This window comes from Pleurodeles waltl, chromosome 11 (genome assembly GCF_031143425.1).
Source record: "Pleurodeles waltl isolate 20211129_DDA chromosome 11, aPleWal1.hap1.20221129, whole genome shotgun sequence".
NCBI classification, from domain to species: Eukaryota; Metazoa; Chordata; class Amphibia; order Caudata; family Salamandridae; genus Pleurodeles; species Pleurodeles waltl.
Window position 1 is genome coordinate 975,763,649 of NC_090450.1, and position 18,329 is coordinate 975,781,977.

Consider the following 18,329-nt stretch of genomic DNA (forward strand, 5'->3'; position numbering starts at 1 on the left):
ATCCCGAAGAAACACCGAAAACCGTGAGTAAAACGTCGAAACATAACTCACGAGAAGACAACAAAAGCCCAGGGAACGCCACCGCCAACAGGCCATGGCTTAACCCGAAAAATAGGTGACCGATCATCGGCACCGAAAAAGGGCACGCTGGTGGCGAAGTCATCCGACTCCGGTCGAGATACCGCCACACAGCAATCTCGGGTTCGAGATAGTGGCTCCGAGCAGGTTCGGCACCATGACAGCGGCACCGAAATGAGTCGGCACCGAGAGACCACGACGCCGAAAACAAAAAAGGTTTCGTCGGAACCGAAAAAAGTAGCCGAAAAGGTTTCGATACAGAAACATCCGGCTTCGGAACCGAAATCAAGTTCCTACACAGAGGAACAAGGACTGTCCTCACAAATGAAAATACATAGATTTGGACAGGAATTAGAAACAATGGAGCCAGACTACACCCAAAGACGGCTCCACATCCAAAAAGAAACGGGAAAGATCAGCACTCTCCCTCCTATTAGGATGAAACGCAAACTTGCCTTCCAGGAGAAAGACAAGCAGCCACAGGCAAAGGTGGCTAAACAAGTAACCCCGCCACCATCTCCACAATGCTCTCCGCAACCATCACCGGTAGCCACTCCACCTATGATGCAATCCCCGACCCACACAGGGATGAGTCAAGATGATCCTGACGCATGGGACCTTTATGATGCACCAGTGTCAGATAATAGTCCTGACTGTTATCCAGCTAGACCATCGCCACCAGAAGATAGTACAGCCTACGCACAAGTGGTGTCGAGGGCAGCGGCATTTCATAATGTCAGCCTACATGCAGAGCCCATTGAAGACGACTTTCTATTTAATACACTGTCGTCCACACACAGCCAGTACCAGAGTCTTCCCATGCTACCTGGGATGCTCAAACACTCCAAACAAGTGTTTCAGGAGCCTGTAAAAGGAAGGGACATTACTCCAAGAGTGGAGAAAAAATATAAACCGCCACCAACAGACCCCATGTACATCACACAACAGCTAACACCGGACTCAGTTGTAGTAGGTGCAGGACGCAAGAGAGCAAACTCACATACTTCAGGAGATGCACCACCTCCAGATAAGGAAAGTCGCAAATTCGACGCAGCAGGCAAAAGGGTGGCGGCACAGGCAGCAAACCAGTGGCGTATTGCAAATTCACAGGCTTTGTTGGCCAGATACGATAGGGCTCATTGGGACGAAATGCAACATTTTATAGAACATTTGCCCAAGGAGTTCCACAAAAGAGCACAGCACGTAGTTGAAGAAGGACAGAGTATCTCCAACAATCAGATACGGTCAGCTATGGATGCTGCAGACACAGCTGCTAGAACTGTCAACACAGCAGTGACAATAAGGAGACATCAGGATTTAAACCAGAAATACAGCAAGCTGTGCTCAATATGCCATTTAACGGACAGCAGTTGTTTGGGCCGGAGGTGGACACTGCTATCGAAAAACTTAAGAAGGACACTGACCTGGCCAAAGCCATGGGCGCACTCTACTCCCCACAGAGCAGAGGCACATTTCGAAAAACACAGTTTCGAGGGCAAAGCACAGAACCCACGACCTCACAAACAAGGCCCACTTATCAGAGCCAATATCTGCGTGGAAGTTTTCGGGGACAATATAGAGGGGGACAGTTCCCAAAAAAATAGAGGAAAGTTCCAAAGTCCCAAAACTCCTCAAAATAAGCAGTGACTTACAAGTCACACATCCCCAACACATAACACCTGTTGGGGGGAGACTAAGCAAGTTTTACAAACATTGGGAGGAAATAACAACAGATACTTGGGTACTGGCAATTATCCAGCATGGTTATTGCATAGAATTTCTCAAATTCCCTCCAAACGTCCCACCGAAAAGACACAATATGTCAAAACAACATATAGATCTTCTAGGACTAGAAGTTCAGGCGTTGCTACAGAAAGAAGCAATAGAATTAGTATCAAACCAACAGAAAGGAACAGGAGTTTACTCTCTGTACTTTCTCATACCCAAAAAAGACAAGAGTCTGAGACCTATATTAGATCTCAGAACATTAAATACCTACATCAAATCAGATCACTTTCACATGGTGACATTACAAGACGTAATCCCACTGCTCAAACAACAAGACTACATGACAACACTAGACCTAAAGGATGCATATTTCCATATACCGATACATCCTTCACACAGAAAGTACTTAAGGTTTGTATTCCAAGGAGTACACTACCAATTCAAGGTGTTGCCGTTCGGAATAACAACTGCGCCAAGAGTTTTTACAAAATGCCTAGCAGTCGTAGCTGCACATATCAGAAGGCAGCAAATACATGTGTTCCCGTACCTAGACGATTGGTTAATCAAAACAAACACGCTAGAACGGTGTTCACAACACACAAAGTATGTCATAGAAACCCTCCACAAACTAGGTTTCTCAATCAACTACACAAAGTCACACCTTCTGCCGTGTCAAACACAGCAATACTTAGGGGCGACAATCAACACAGCAAAAGGGATTGCCACGCCAAGCCCACAAAGGGTTCAGGCATTTCACCATTTAATACAGACCATGTATCCAAAACAAAAAATACAAGTCAAAACAGTGATGAAACTCCTAGGCATGATGTCCTCATGCATAGCCATTGTCCCAAACGCAAGGTTACACATGCGGCCCTTATAACAGTGCCTAGCATCACAATGGTCACAGGCACAGGGTCAACTTCTAGATCTGGTGTTGGTAGACCGCCAAACATACATCTCGCTTCAATGGTGGAACAGTATAAATTTAAACCAAGGGCGGCCTTTCCAAGACCCAGTGCCACAATATGTAATAACCACAGATGCCTCCATGATAGGGTGGGGAGCACACCTCAATCAACACAGCATCCAAGGACAATGGGACACTCAGCAAAAACAGTTTCACATAAATCACTTAGAACTATTGGCAGTATTTCTAGCGCTCAAAGCTTTTCAACCCATAATAAGCCACAAACACATTCTTGTCAAAACAGACAACATGACAACGATGTATTACCTAAACAAACAGGGAGGGACACACTCAACGCAGTTGTGTCTCCTTGCACAGAAAATATGGCATTGGGCGATTCACAACCACATTCGCCTAATACCACAATTTATTCCAGGAATTCAGAATCAGTTAGCAGACAATCTCTCTCGGGATCACCAACAGATCCACGAATGGGAGATTCACCCCCAAATACTAAACATTTACTTCCAGAGTTGGGGAACACCACAAATAGATCTATTTGCAACAAAGGAAAACGCAAAATGCCAAAACTTCGCATCCAGGTACCCACAAGATCAGTCTTAGGGCAATACGTTATGGATGAGTTGGTCAGGGATATTTGCTTACGCTTTTCCCCCTCTCCCACTCCTTCCATATCTAGTAAACAAGCTGAGTCAAAACAAACTCAAACTCATACTAATAGCACCAACATGGGCAAGGCAACCTTGGTACACAACACTACTAGACCTCTCAGTAGTGCCTCATGTCAAACTACCAAACATACCAGATCTCTTAACGCAACACAAACAACAGATCAGACACCCAAATCCAGCATCGCTGAATCTAGCAATCTGGCTCCTGAAGTCCTAGAGTTCGGACTTTTACACCTTACACAAGAATGTATGGAGGTCATAAAACAAGCTAGAAAACCTACCACTAGACATTGCCATGCAAATAAGTGGAAAAGATTTGTTTATTACTGCCATAATAATCAAATTCAACCCTTACACGCATCTGCCAAAGACATCGTAGGATACTTACTACATTTGCAAAAATCAAAGCTAGCTTTTTCTTCCATTAAAATACATCTTACAGCAATTTCAGCTTACCTGCAAATTACGCACTCAACTTCTCTATTGAGAATACCAGTCATAAAAGCATTTATGGAAGGTCTAAAGAGAATTATACCACCAAGAACACCACCAGTTCCTTCATGGAACCTCAACATTGTCTTAACACGACTCATGGGTCCACCTTTTGAGCCCATGCACTCTTGTGAAATGCAATACTTAACATGGAAAGTTGCATTTTTAATTGCCATCACATCTCTAAGAAGAGTAAGTGAGATTCAAGCATTTACCATACAAGAACCATTTATTCAGATACACAAGCATAAAGTAGTTCTACAAACAAATCCTAAATTTTTACCAAAAGTCATATCACCGTTCCACTTAAATCATACAGTAGAATTACCAGTGTTCTTTCCACAGCCAGATTCTGTAGCAGAAAGAGCACTGCATACATTAGACATCAAAAGAGCGTTAATGTACTACATTGACAGAACAAAACTTATTCGAAAAACAAAACAATTATTTATTGCCTTTCAAAAACCTCATACAGGAAATCCAATTTCTAAACAAGGCATTGCTAGATGGATAGTTAAGTGCATTCAAACCTGTTATCTTAAAGCAAAAAGAGAACTGCCTATTACACCAAAGGCACACTCAACCAGAAAGAAAGGTGCTACCATGGCCTTTCTAGGAAATATTCCAATGACTGAAATATGTAAGGCAGCTACATGGTCTACGCCTCATACATTTACCAAACACTACTGTGTAGATGTGTTAATGGCACAACAAGCCACAGTAGGTCAAGCAGTACTACGAACATTGTTTCAAACAACTTCAACTCCTACAGGCTGAACCACCGCTTTTGGGGAGATAACTGCTTACTAGTCTATGCACAGCATGTGTATCTGCAGCTACACATGCCATCGAACGGAAAATGACACTTACCCAGTGTACATCTGTTTGTGGCATTAGTCGCTGCAGATTCACATGTGCCCACCCGCCTCCCCGGGAGCCTGTAGCCGTTCAGAAGTTGATCTTGAACATTTGCAAATTTGTAGATGTGTAAATTTGTAAATACATAACTTTAAACTACATTAGGTACATACCTATTCACTCCATTGCATGAGCACTATTACTAGTATACACAACTCCTAGCTCACCCTCTGCGGGGAAAACAATCTAAGATGGAGTCGACGCCCATGCGCAATGGAGTCGAAATGGGAGGAGTCCCTCGATCTCGTGACTCGAAAAGACTTCCTCGAAGAAAAACAACTTGTAACACTCCGAGCCCAACACCAGATGGCGGGATGTGCACAGCATGTGAATCTGCAGCGACTAATGCCACGAACAGATGTACACTGGGTAAGTGACATTTTCCATATATATATATATATAGTGACTACATATATTTATGCATGCACACAGTAAAGCTAGATATTAAGAATTGCCAACGTCAAGCTCTGGCACCCGTGACAACTGAGACAAAAGAGAACAATCCCAATAGGATTGCTCTCTTACCAATGCGTCCCCCCTCAGCGATGAGTTTCTTCTCTCCATGTCAACCTTCCCCAACTTATATACTTTATGCAAACTTAAGAGGAAGGTTCTAGAAACCCAGCTCCCTTTGAGTAAGTTGTGAAATTCAAGCACAGGGCGTACCAGGTCAGTGTTGAAAAAACACGCTAGAGACTGGACAGATCTCACGGTGTATTTCCAAGACCCAGCTGTACCCTTCTCTACCATAAACATTCTCAGCCCAGTGCATTCTTTTCAGGTTTCTTCTCCCCCATATTATGTTCCCTTCCCTGGTGGGAAGAGCGAAAACATGTTAACAGGCTGTGCGTGGAAAAATACCTGTACCACCAATGTGATGGCGTTTGAAGCTAAGCTAAGCACAAAATGGAGTCGGTGGTTTAATACAGGCAACATTACACTGGGAGTAGACGGGACTGCCCTTTCTCCCCGTTACTGTTTGCAATTTATATTGAGCCTTTGGCAATAGCAATACGATCATTACAGACAAATACACCTAGAGTTCCTGTGCAAACTTTATATGTATGATATGGTCCTATATTTAGACCCTCAGCAATCACTTTTTTGAGTCACTGTTTCATGCCATCAATGATTGTTATAAAGTCAAAGGTTATAAGATAAATAAGGCTAAAAGTGAAATCTTCTCTCCGTATTTCTAACAAAAAAATAAGTTAAAACACCAAAAGAAATCTAGGTGTCTTGGTCTCGGAAAACATACAAGATCTGTTAAATTAAATGTTCAACCTCTAAAATTGAAGAAGAATTTATTTGAAAGATAATGTAACCTTCCATTATTTATAATAATGAGAATTGCTGTCATTAATATGACTACTCTTCCTCCATTATTCTTTTTATTCTCCACCATAACCTGTGTAGTCTTTGTAAAGTTCTTTAATGAAATACATGGCATGAGTTTGATTTTTAGGGCAAAATGGATACCCCAAGTTAGCTTGAAAAAATGGCAACATCCCAAAGAAGGGGGTCTCTCCTAGCCTGATTTCAGAAATTCCTAGGCTGCATACTTATTTATTGTTCCTTGTTTTTATATACCTATCTTCTTTTTCTTAATGTTATATTTATATTAATAATGGGTTAATTCTGAAAACTAAGAAAAGAAAGTGTAATGTAGGATGGCGCAGCTTCACAAAGCCCTGACTGACGTTTATCCCACCAGTGGGGGGTGAATTAGAATAGATTTCTTTGCCGGAAAATATATTTTCCTTGTGTATGAGAAAAAAAGCTTAATTTCACAGATGTAGGTTTGAGCATCATTTACTCCTGTAGAATCTTCCCACCTGCTTTTGTTCATTGAATGTGTCCTGTAAATAGGTGATTGTCATGGTTTTGCAGGAATTCTATTTTTTGTGAATGCCTTAATTCTGAGGAATAGAAGCAGGGTTGCGACTCCTCCGGGTGTCTCCTCGCAGAGTCTCATAAGTTCTCTGTGTATGACACTGATTTATTTTTTTCAGCGAATGATATGTTGAGAGACTTAGCCAGAATCCCACATTCCCTGGCCTAGGCCCCCAAACGAAAGCAATCAGGATGTTCGTGTCCCTTACCTTCTGTGGTTTCTGGCACCTTTTTTCTGAGAGATGGCCTATTCATTAGCTTTTTAGTGTTATGGTGATAGGCACAATTCCGTGCTCATTGTTAAGGTGAAGGGGAAATAATAGTCTGTGAATGTGAACTTTGGTCCTGTGAGCGCTGAAATTATTATTAGTAAAATATTTCATGTATTCTGTATTTTGTATTTGCATAGAAAATGAATTAACATAGAAAATAATGTGCAGCTTGAAAATGTGCCCACTTGAATTGCTGCCATCTACTACGTAATGTTTTTATTAAAAGCATATTAATGATTATTTAGAACTTATATGAGTGTGAAAATGCAGAATTATGTTATACTTGCGATTAAATGCTATGTATTTGCTTAAATTAACTGTAGGCCTCAAGTTAGCGAGGTTTAGGCCTTGGTATTATACAGCCTCCTATTGAAAAATGCAATGTCAGACTAAAATAGGACCTCATGCTTGCAGAATAATAAAGAAACATTGTTCGAACTGAAGGTTGATCAAATCATATTAGTATTAAAGTTGCTCGTTAACGAGTTGAACAGTGAGCGCAGAAGAAGAGGATTTTACAATGTGGGACAATTTTAACTTAACTGCAGTAAGAGTTCTGGGTCTCACTCAGCAGAGATCTACTCCACTTCATACTTCACTTTTCTCGTTCTCCGTGCGTGATGCTTACTTTTGCGCTCAATGCTGCGCTAGCCTTTGCTGGCTAGCTTAGACATTTTCTTTCTAATGGTTCGGAGAGCTTAGAGTCCCCAATTCTGAACCATTACCCCTTTCATGTCCTGTTGCCAATGCTAATCTTACTGATGTCCGTCTGACGCAGGCTATCACCGCTTGCTTATCCATAAAGACAGGTATATCAAAATCGTTAATGTCTTTATTGTTGATTTGTCTTTCGTTTCTAGTTACCAACTGTTGCCTTTTGATAGAGCCATAGTTAGATGTTTTCCAAATGTTTGTTGACTAAATTCTTGTGCATGAACCCAAACATGCTGAAGTTAATCTGACGTTAGTGAGCTTTCCTCCATCCAACTAAATTGCTATTTGTTGTTACTGAATTCAATTGTATGTTATTACCATTGCACAATTACTCTTATTGTTGATTTGTACTTTGGCTTTAGAAGGATTAGTTATTAACGCATTAGTTAAATTGAGATTCTTTAGAAGATTCGGTCTACCAGTGTTGTTCGTATACTTATATCATGTGGTTTTGAGACTAATTTACGTGATACTAGCATTGTTAATATAGGGAAATACATTTTCTAACTGATACTAAAGGTGTGGTTATTCATGGCCTATTGGGTCATGGTGTGTGAGAATTACTGACTCCAAAGAATTCCTATAGTTTTTTTGACGATATTTATGATATGAACGGATTAAGGGTGGGAACAGCTTAAACGAGTCAAAAGGTCCATCGACCCTTGAATGCGTCCCCTTATCAACTAACATAAAGAAACCAATAAGGTCAGGCGCGTTCGTTTCCTGTAGTATTTTTTTTTCTGTAGTTTAAAAAATAAAATAGTTTTCATTTAATTGTCTTATTTTGCTTCATTGATTGTTGCAGTATTTATTTTCTTTTAGTTTAAAAATATAATATATTTCATTTATTCAAGTCTTACTTTGCTTCATTGCTTTCAGCTTCCTGCAGCGCTGAAGACAAGTACAAGATGTGGATAAGACATAGATATAATAGCTGTGTGGCCTCCCTGACAGATCTTTTGGACCACACGTCGTTTCAAGTGCAGGTGCATCTCAATGTTAAGACCTTGCAGTACAATTATGGGGGGGTTCTGAACAGATAAAATTAATGATATGAGTACATGTGATTTCTGTAGAAATGCCTTACTGATTACGACTTCTCCTAAGTGGCTGGGTCATGAGGCTGGTGTCCATTTTGCTTTTTAGTGCAATGAGGGTTAGTAATGATCAGACATTCTGTGTGCATGCCGAGTGGACCTCCTTTTCTGTAGAGATGCGAGTAGTGACGGGGACTCCTTGAAGCAAGCAATCTAAGATTCTGTTTTTTTCCCTCCTCTTGCTTGTGCTCTCCAAGGAGTTGGCCCTCTGCACCCTGATGAAGTTTGTACAGTTGGAAGGGAAGTACCCTTTGCTGAAAGTAAGATTGGAGCACCACTGCCACTTTCCACGGGAGCTTTTGAAGGTAAGCATGATGGTCAAGATGTTGGCCTCTGGGCTGATGGGGTTGAGACTGAATTCTCCGGTAGTTGCTTATTCTCTGATGTATTTGGGTTTTACACTGTTTGTTGGAATAGACCTTCTTCGTTTGTAGTCCGACCATCCACTCCATAATATTTATAGTGTTCTTATGAAAATGTCATTTTCTACAATGCTCAAAATATACACACTCAAAAATTGTTACATTAATAAATAGTTCAACAGCACTTATGTTTCTCTGTGTGTACAGACATGTTCATTCTTCTACATCATCTCGGTGGCTCTGTCTTGGAGATATGCCACATGTAAAACCCTCTTTTCAGTGGTGTGTAAAGGTTTTTTGTATTTCTTGAACTTGCACCTTGTTTCAAAAACGTTATCTACACTCCTGTTTGTCTCTTCTTTGTGCTTTCAGTTTACGTGTAACCCCCTTGAGTGTTTTGAAAGTCTGAATTTCTTTACCAGATGTGTGAATGTTGGTGGATGAAAACGGTGTATCCTTTATCTGGACATAGTCTGTAGGATAACATTGCAGGATAATGCAGCTTGCTACAGGTTTTTGTTCAAAACCAAATACAGGTTATGATCTTGGCTAGGCCGCCTCTGCTTTTCATCCACCTGAGATGGATAAAATAGTTTCCAATTAGCTGAGTGACATTAGTACTTGTCAGGTGTTTAGTGCATTGTTTGCATCACACATGCATTTAATTGTTTTACTAATAGTACATATCCTTTTTCAACACTGCATTCTACTCCTGTATGTGGAGTGTCCTAACATGAGAGGCCATATTACCTTTTTCTTCTTCGATACTCACTAGAATTTTAGAAAAGGGTGTGTTTATTTTGGGTATCGCGATCAGTTTAATAAATCCATAGTTAGAGGATGAGCAGCAGCCTTTTCGTGTGCCACAGGGTGTGCATTAATATTCTTCTTCTCTTGTTACATTTTGAAGCTGCTCTGTCCCTCTGTGTTTGTTAAAGGTCTGTTGCCTGCCCCCCACAGCCTCCTTTTTGGCTGCCACATTAGTGGAAGCAGCGCGCAGCAGAACCATCAAGCCTGCAATCCAGCCCAGCTCAGCACTGCCTTGGATACTGGGAGTAACCGAGCACAGCTCTGCGGGACCCTGGAAATAACCAGTCACCCCATTACCATCAAGTACTGGGGACAGCAGAGACCCACCATTCAACTGAGAGACCGACAGAGAACAAAACTACCATTTAGCTACTGATGCTGTTGTATCAAATAATCTTAAGATAGCGCTTACCCAGGTTTGGCAGCTGTGTTGCCCTCAAAAATATATTAGGAAATGTGCCCCTAAGTGTATGCTATTTGATTAGCTGACAATTTAATAATCTGTTAACTTGACCTGAGATATGGTCAAAAGTACAAACTAAGGTTTTTGTTTTTGTTTATTTTTAAAGCTTTATTTATCATGCTTATGATAGAGACAACTAAGCATGAACCGTACTTTAAAATTCATGTAAGAATTATGTTGGTACATCAGTCAGAAGGCTCATGCCTTAGAGAGGAAAGAAAAGGAAGAGAAGCAGGAAAGGTAAGAAGAAAATACAGAAAAACTATGAGAGTGGTAAACACCTAAGTGGCCGGTCAGAACATCATTAGCAGCAACACACCATATGCTGTGTTGGTGATAGTTCAGACAAGGACACTGCGAGCACTGGTGTGTATGTAGCACAGCTGACAGTAGCGTGGGCTATGTTTCATTGGTCCCAGAACCACATCCTCCCAGCCCCCCTCTCCCCACCCTGTCATGCAGGGCGATTTACTGTCAGAAAGATAGGGGAGGTATGCTTTAGGAGGAGTTCGCCCCCCGCTGTGCCAGGTAATCTCCGAGTGGGCCCCATATATCAGCAGGTGTGAGGTGGGTGATAGGGTTTTTGCGTAGATTTCACTGCTGTTGTCGCAGTCGGCCATACTGGTTAGCCATGTTTGTGTGGTCGGAGTCTGTGGGCTGCCCCCAAAGGGAGGGCCAGTTTTCTCATAGCAAGCAGGAGTGCTATAGCTGCACATAACCCAGCAGCGCGACAAGCGGATCGGGATTTACTGTGTTACCTATCATGAGGGTCCGTAAAGAACAAACGGCCTTCCAGAACTGCCCTAATGCCCAGCACGTCCATGTTAGATGAGCAAAGTCAGTGTTGGTCAAATGTCACTTGGGCCACATTGAGTACGTGGCGGGGTCATAATGAGGGTAGTGTATCCACGCCTAAGGAATTTGTAATGGATTAGTTTATCTGGTTCAAGGATACCAGATTTGTCTGTTGGCACCAGTAGAACCAAATATCGTCGATCAGGGGACGCTGTACCTCGTATTGCCAGGTCTTTCTAAGTTTACCGTTGCAAGCCAGGAGCAAGGATAGGCTTGTAATCAGCGTTGTCAAAGGTTCAGACTTGTCTGGTGGCAAAGGGTATGATGGTATTAGGGCACGTAGTGCGCTATGGACGGGGTAGAAAATGAAATGGTCCATTAGTGTGGCACTAACGAAGCGAGTGTCATCTGCTTGTGACAATGCATGGCCGTCCGGAAGAACGTCTCTAAAAGTGCATATGTCAAAGCAGGCTAATGTACGCTTGGCCAGGAGCTCACAGGAGGGTGCCATCTAGGGATTATCCACTATGGGAAGGAAGGAGTACAAAAGGTCACAGCCCAATAAACGGAGGAGTTTAAGCCAGGTCCAGCTGGTTGTTGAGAGAGTCAATATGTCCAAGGTGCCCAGGGGTATCCCCTGCGGCAGGAGGGCTCGTAATGGTAGGGTGTTGGCTTGATCTCTCTCGAGTATTGTGTAAGGGAGGCGGTGGTCACAGCCATACCAATGATATGCGAACTGACATTGCACCACTAAGTAATAGAGCTGAAAGTGAGGCACCCCAAAGCCACCTCGCTCGTATGGCAGGGTCAATGTGTCCCAGCCAATCTGAGATCGACGGCCTGCGCACGCAAGGCAGGCGAGCAACGCGTGCAATGCCCGGAAGAAGAAGAAGTTAGTGAGTGGGATAGATGTGTTGCTAAAGAGTATAACAACTGGGGTAATACTACCATCTTGATGATTGTGATACGGCCGGCCACTGAGAACGGAAGTGTAATCCAGCGTTCTATATGCATTGCCAGGTGATCGATGGCCGGACCGTAATTCAAGCTAATGATCTGCTCCTTCTTGTGATGTATGTGTCTCCCTAGGTATTTTACAGAGTCTGCACACCATCTAAGGGGGAAGTAGCCAACCCAAAGTGACGTGGCATCAGTGAGTTGGAACAGGTCTGACTTATCCCAATTGACGTTAAGGCTTGAGTGCCGTCCAAAATGGACAACCTCCTGTAGGATGGATTCCAAATTCTCCGTCTGGTGCAGCACAAAAAAGAAGGATGTCGTCCACTTAAAGAGAGATTAAGAGCGGCCCGGTACGAAACTAAAGCCCGTGGTGAAGATGCTGCCCCTGAATGTGGCAGACCAGCCGGTCCCTAGTAATGATAAATAATAATAATGGGGACAATGGGTAGCCCTGCCTGATGTCCCTGGTGATGGCAAAAGAAGGTATCAGGGAGCCTTTGATACAAATGCGTACCTTGGGCTGAGAATACAGTAGCATGACGTAATCCCCCTGGGGAGACCGAGCTTTCCCAGGACCGCTCGCAGGAAGGGCCACCCCAGGGAGTCGAAGGACTCTCTGCATCAGAGAAGGCAACAGCCAATGTTATCTCTGGTGATATCCTGTGCAGTACCGAGAAAAGAGTGTGCCGGTTGAGGGAGGTGGAGCTGTGAGGGACAAAGCCGGACTGTAGCGTTGAAATTCTAGTTTCAAGCAGAAGGGCAAGAAGGGTAGCCAATAGTTTAGCAAGTATTTTATTGTCAAAAATTGTCAAAATGTAATAAGAAGAGAGGACGATACGTAGAGCATTACAATGAATCTTTGTCCGGTTTCAGTAGTAGGACAATCGCAGACTCCTGTAAAGTTAGGTAGGTTTCACGTCCCTATCTATGGCAGTAAGGCGAGCGGTGTAAAGGTTGGTGTAATGGCGCCAGAGTTCCGCCAGCTCGTGCACCGCACCCATTGCACGGGTACCATCACCGCGCTGCATCTCTGGGATGTATCCAGAGCCCTGACTTGTGTGCAGCAAGCATGCCAATGTGCAGCATGGCGATCACCCTCCCCATACCGATGAGCGCGAGCATGCTTAGACAGATGTAGGACCTCATGCTCCACTAAAGAGCAGAGCTCCTCAAGTAGGGCCGAGCGTCGTAGAGTTTGTGGCTCTCTGGGAAGCCGAGCATCTTCAGTATCAATCTCACTCAAGATGTTTTCGATTCGGTCAAGGGAATTCCTAATGTCATGGAGAATGCCAGCATGTTTCAATATGCAAACCCCCCTTGTATAGGCCTTATAAGCCTCTCATAGGGTTAGGGTTGCCTGCTTGGACACAGAGCCTGCATTGTGTCACAATGGCAGTCCTAACACCTCATGGAATGCATCATCCATGAGTGCACCGTTCAGAAGTTGCCAGCTGTGTTCAGGGTGGGTGCCCAGTGGGAGCTTCGGAGAAAACTGTACCGGGGAATGGTCAGACATTGAATGGGGTAAATGGGCCGCAGACTCCAGCCAGGGGAGAATTAAGGGGAACAGGAGTCAGTCAATACTCGTCCAGGTATTGTGTGTGGCTGACTAAAAGATGTAGCCCGGAGAGACCGCGTTAATATGTCGTCAGGAATTGCAATGGAGGTGTGTATTGCAAATTTTCCGAAGGACTCACCATGCTCGCAGCTTACTGCTGGGAGTCTGGGTGGCGAAATCTACGTGCGGGTTCCTTGCCATGTTAAGGTCGCCCCCTAATATATTGTGATCAGTGTCTCCTCGGCCCAGAAGAGAGAGCACTTTTCGGAAGAATTCAGGTGTATCAACATTAGGGGCATAAACATTAGGCAGCAGTACACTGTGACCTGCAAGGAGTCCTGATATTGCAACATAGGGTCCCTCCTCATCTGCAAATGTGGCACTAGGGTTGAATGGAACTGACCTGTGGATCAAGAGGCATACTCCTCAGGAGTAGGTACTGTAGTCCGTGAAGTATCTGTGGGGACCCCATGTAGTGGCGTAGGTGTGCGTATGTCCTGGGGATAAGTGTCTCCCCTGCAGGAAGGCAATCCTGAATTTGTGTTGTGTAAGACGGTGGTTCCCAACCTGTGGTCCGCAGACCCCCAGGGGTCCGTGACACATTCCCAGGGGGCCTCAGGCCTGGGTTGGGAGGAAGACACTTCTCTAGCTTGGGCCTCTGAAGAACATGTGTATCTTTTTATATTTGTTACTTCCCTTGTGAAGCAGTTGTAAAAGCACTGCAAAATTCCTTGTACATCCAGCAACGTTCATGCAAAAATAAAAGCGTCAAGAAAACTCTAGTGATTAATGTACCTTCTGGCGAGAGATGGGAGTTTTGTCTAGTGGTTAATATGCCTGCTGCAACGAATGCGTATCATGCAAAAAACAGTATTTTATATGCATAGCACAGTGGGTTATTGCTTTTGTTAGAGAGATTCTTTTGTTACTGTGCAGTTCATAATTTACAATCGTAATCTATCAGAGTAAGCTATAAACTGCCATTAAAGAGCTGCATGCAAACTGCATGCACAAATTAAAATGTTGTTTTTCCCCAGTCTTTCATGTTCCGTATGATGCAAAAAAAGGTTTGCTTGCGTAGAATACATTTATTTTTACTATTAAAGTGAACGCTAACCACTGTGTTGTGGACTGAATCTTGAGTTTGTGCTTATCCAGACCAAGCACTATTAGACAATGCCTACCAGTGTAGATGAGATGGGAATCCTACACCTTTTAGTCCCCTGCAAAGTGCTCTGACACCCTACACTGGTATGAAAGGTGCTATAAAACCAATTAATTACATGTGACAGAGTGGCTATGGAGAGATGAGGCCCTTATGGTTTTACTTCCTTTCCTCAGCATATATTTATGTGAAAAAGCTTTCTCATATCTGACGCACCTAACAAATAAAAACAGAAAAGTTATTCGCCGAGATGCAACACCAACTTCCCCATTAAAAGTTTTACATTTTTGCATTTATTTTCAATATATAATAATTATATCTTTAGTAATTTGAGTATTTGTTTGGTGTGTATTTGTTTATGTATTTTCTATGAATTTGATGTTTGAAATTTAAATCGGCCAAATTGCTTTGGGGTCCCCGGCTTCCAATAACGATTCAGTGGGGGTCCTCGGAAGTCAAAAGGTTGGGAACCTCTGGTGTAAGATACTGGATGGTTTGTTTAATTTTGATTGGGTTACTAATGCCTCAAACGTTCTGGGATAGCAGGGAGATATCTAGGGACCTGAAGCGTGAGTCACCTGTCATACCAGTGGGACCAAAGTATTTTAGTGAGCCAGCCAACGTATTGAGTGTGCAAGTGTTGGTTCCTGAAAAGAAAAACAAAAGGAGACCAGTCACAAATTAACCCCATGCCCCTCCTCCGCCCACACTAGGCCACCCCTCGCCCAGTGAATCCCTTCCCATGCAACAATCGGGCAAACCCTCAAAACAGTAACTTAGAATACCACTCAAACAAATAGTGCACACTGTGGGGGTTGCAGAACCCTAGGCTGCAGGTCTGCGCTGGTGCATGAGGTGTGAGTATAGGTAGATTAAGGAGTATCATCAATAAACTTGCTTATACGGATGCCTCTGGGTTGAGGCAGACCTGTAGCAGTGGTTGAGCACAATGGACACCAATGCGCCATAGTTTGCGTGAATCAGTCATGTGTAAAGCGTTTCCAGCTACTAGATGCATGCAGGTCTTGAGGGAACCTCTCTGGGGTGGAGCTCCAGTATTCCCTGGCATACCTCTGGCAAAATGCCTTAGCGTCCGCAGAGTTTTCAAACAAGCAGGCCCTGCCATCAATGTGAGCATACCATATTTCAGCCTAAGTTTCCGTAGCATGTCTTTGACCTCTGTGTTTGCGGCGTGCCTCCTGCACCACCAGGGTGAAATCTGGAAAGAAAGCGAGCTTTGCACCCTGATACTGTATCGGGCCCTGCTCCCGACGCAGCCTAAGCACAGTGATATAATCTCAGAAGTTTAGCAATTGCACAGTGATTGGACATGGAGGTGTTTGAGGGGAAGGCGAGGGCCAAGCGATCTGTGCGCTCATTCGACAGAGAAAGTGTGGGAGAATTGCTGGCGGTTGAATAGTTCAGTCAGGAGGCGTTCCATAAAGAGGGCCATCCTGCCAGTGTCTGTAGATTCAGGTATTCCCAGAATGCGAAGGTTATTACGGCAGAACCTCACCTCCTAGGTCTTCGTTCTTGATGACGATCGTCTTGAGTTGTATTTCCAATTTTTCTAATCTCTTCTGGATTGTGGTAGTAGTGTCCTCCAGTGCAGAAATGTGCTCCTCGACGCCTTCCAACCTGTTGTTATACCTGTCAAGGCACTCTTCCCCATCCCCCCCCCCCCATCTCGTCCAACAGGCCGGCAAGGGCGTTGATGCGGTGTCAATGGCTCAGAACCCAGAGTAGAGTTCCGCCTTGGTGGCATCTGTCCCAGCTGAGTGGCTAATGTGTTGGTGGTCTGGAGTTCCGCCCTCTGCCACAACCAGGGTACCGGTGCCAACAACCCTGCATATCTGCTCAAACTGCAGCCTTTTCTGTTTGCGGTCACCCCTCCCCATGGGCGTAAGTCCCCTGCAATCTCTGCGTTACAAATAGCTTACTTGTAGGGCTGGGGCAGCAGGGGGTGGGGTCCAGGCAGAGTTCTGGTTTCCTGCGCCAGTGCGCAGCCTGCAAGCAGACGGGCCCTTCAGGCACTGTACGTGCCGCAGGTTGCCTGTGGTGCCCAATCAATGTGGTCCTGAGGGGGCAGGTCGGGGCAATGGTGCGGTGGCAGCAGGGGGTGGGTAGGAAGGGGGGGTGGTAATATTAGGGCAAAAGGCGACTAATTATTCATTTAGGGTATGGTGTTATATATTGTTGCATGTTATTTTGTATTGTTTTTCCGAGCCTATGTAAGATATTGCTCACTTCATGCTTACTTTGTAATTTTTTTTACTGTGTATTTCTCTATAAAAGGGGTCTCATTTTGGGTTGAGACCTGACCTAGGTCTCTCTCAATAGAACTGTACATTTTCAATGTTAAGAGTATGCAATAAATCAGTGTGAGTCTGCTGTATAAGCATCAGGAATGTAACCCTGCCTCAAACCAGCAATATTTTCTTTACTTTTATTGTTGAAAAATGTATAACGTTTTAGTAAAATAAGGATTATTAAAAAAAAAAAAAAAAATCCTTTTGTCTATTGAGCCCCAAAGCCCATATCCATGTCTCAGAAAATGATGATGAGCAATCCATAAGAATAATAATGCTTGTTCCCTTGTTTCATCATGGAGTTTGGCACATCGTGAAGAGTGCCCGATTCCACTGAAATTGTTTTCAAGGAATGAGGTCTGCCTAGACCTTCCACAGCGATCTGTCTCCACAATAACATATCTGTTAAACAGGTTTGCTTCATTCAGGTCTGACACAGCCTTTCATTCTGTTTTTATTTTTATTTTTATTTCTTCTGCAGTTGGTTGTTGATGGTCTTCTGCCGTTGCACAAAGATTCGGCTCTTCTGATCTCCAGATTCCAAGAGTACTTGGATTACGTCGATGTCCGATACTATGTGATGACTAGCATAAGTGACCATGTCTCTAAGGTCACCCAGAAAGCAAAAGAGGTACAAGAAACCTTTCTAAACTTCCCACTTACTAGCATGCTGACCTCTTTGAGTAGCCCACAATAAGGGTTGGATCATTAAGGTGTGATGCTTGGGGTAGGATATTCCCTTAGGGTTGCTCCTCAGATGGTTGTAGTGGAATTTGTTGAATTGAATTCTTCATCTACAACATCAACATTCGATGATGTTGACTTATTACAGTTGTAAGAATGCCCTCACAGTACATTTTTGTTGCTGAATTCTCAATATCATCGTCCACGTCTATGGATCGCTGCAAAACTAATGTTTTCACTGGTTCTTAAAGTTCCTAGGATACCAGACAAAGGAGTTTAGGAACTAAAGCATATAGCAATTTTCAGAGCATCATACATTTGTGTTTGAGGAGGAGTTAATGACCAGGATTTTGGTTTGATTGTAGAGTTGGTGTGTCAAAATTTATATTTGTTATTTATTTGGACAAAATGGAAATTAATGTTGGTCAA

General features: G+C 43.5%; 1 protein-coding gene across 1 annotated transcript in view; it reads left to right on the forward strand.

The window, feature by feature from the left end:
• Positions 1–18,329, forward strand: part of NOC4L (nucleolar complex associated 4 homolog) — a 56,120-nt gene that overhangs the window by 14,747 nt on the left and 23,044 nt on the right. Inside the window, exons 3-5 of the mRNA XM_069215247.1 lie at positions 8,577–8,683; positions 8,992–9,099; positions 17,698–17,847. Of these exons, the coding sequence (XP_069071348.1) occupies positions 8,577–8,683; positions 8,992–9,099; positions 17,698–17,847 (365 nt within the window). The remainder of the gene's footprint in view (positions 1–8,576; positions 8,684–8,991; positions 9,100–17,697; positions 17,848–18,329) is intronic.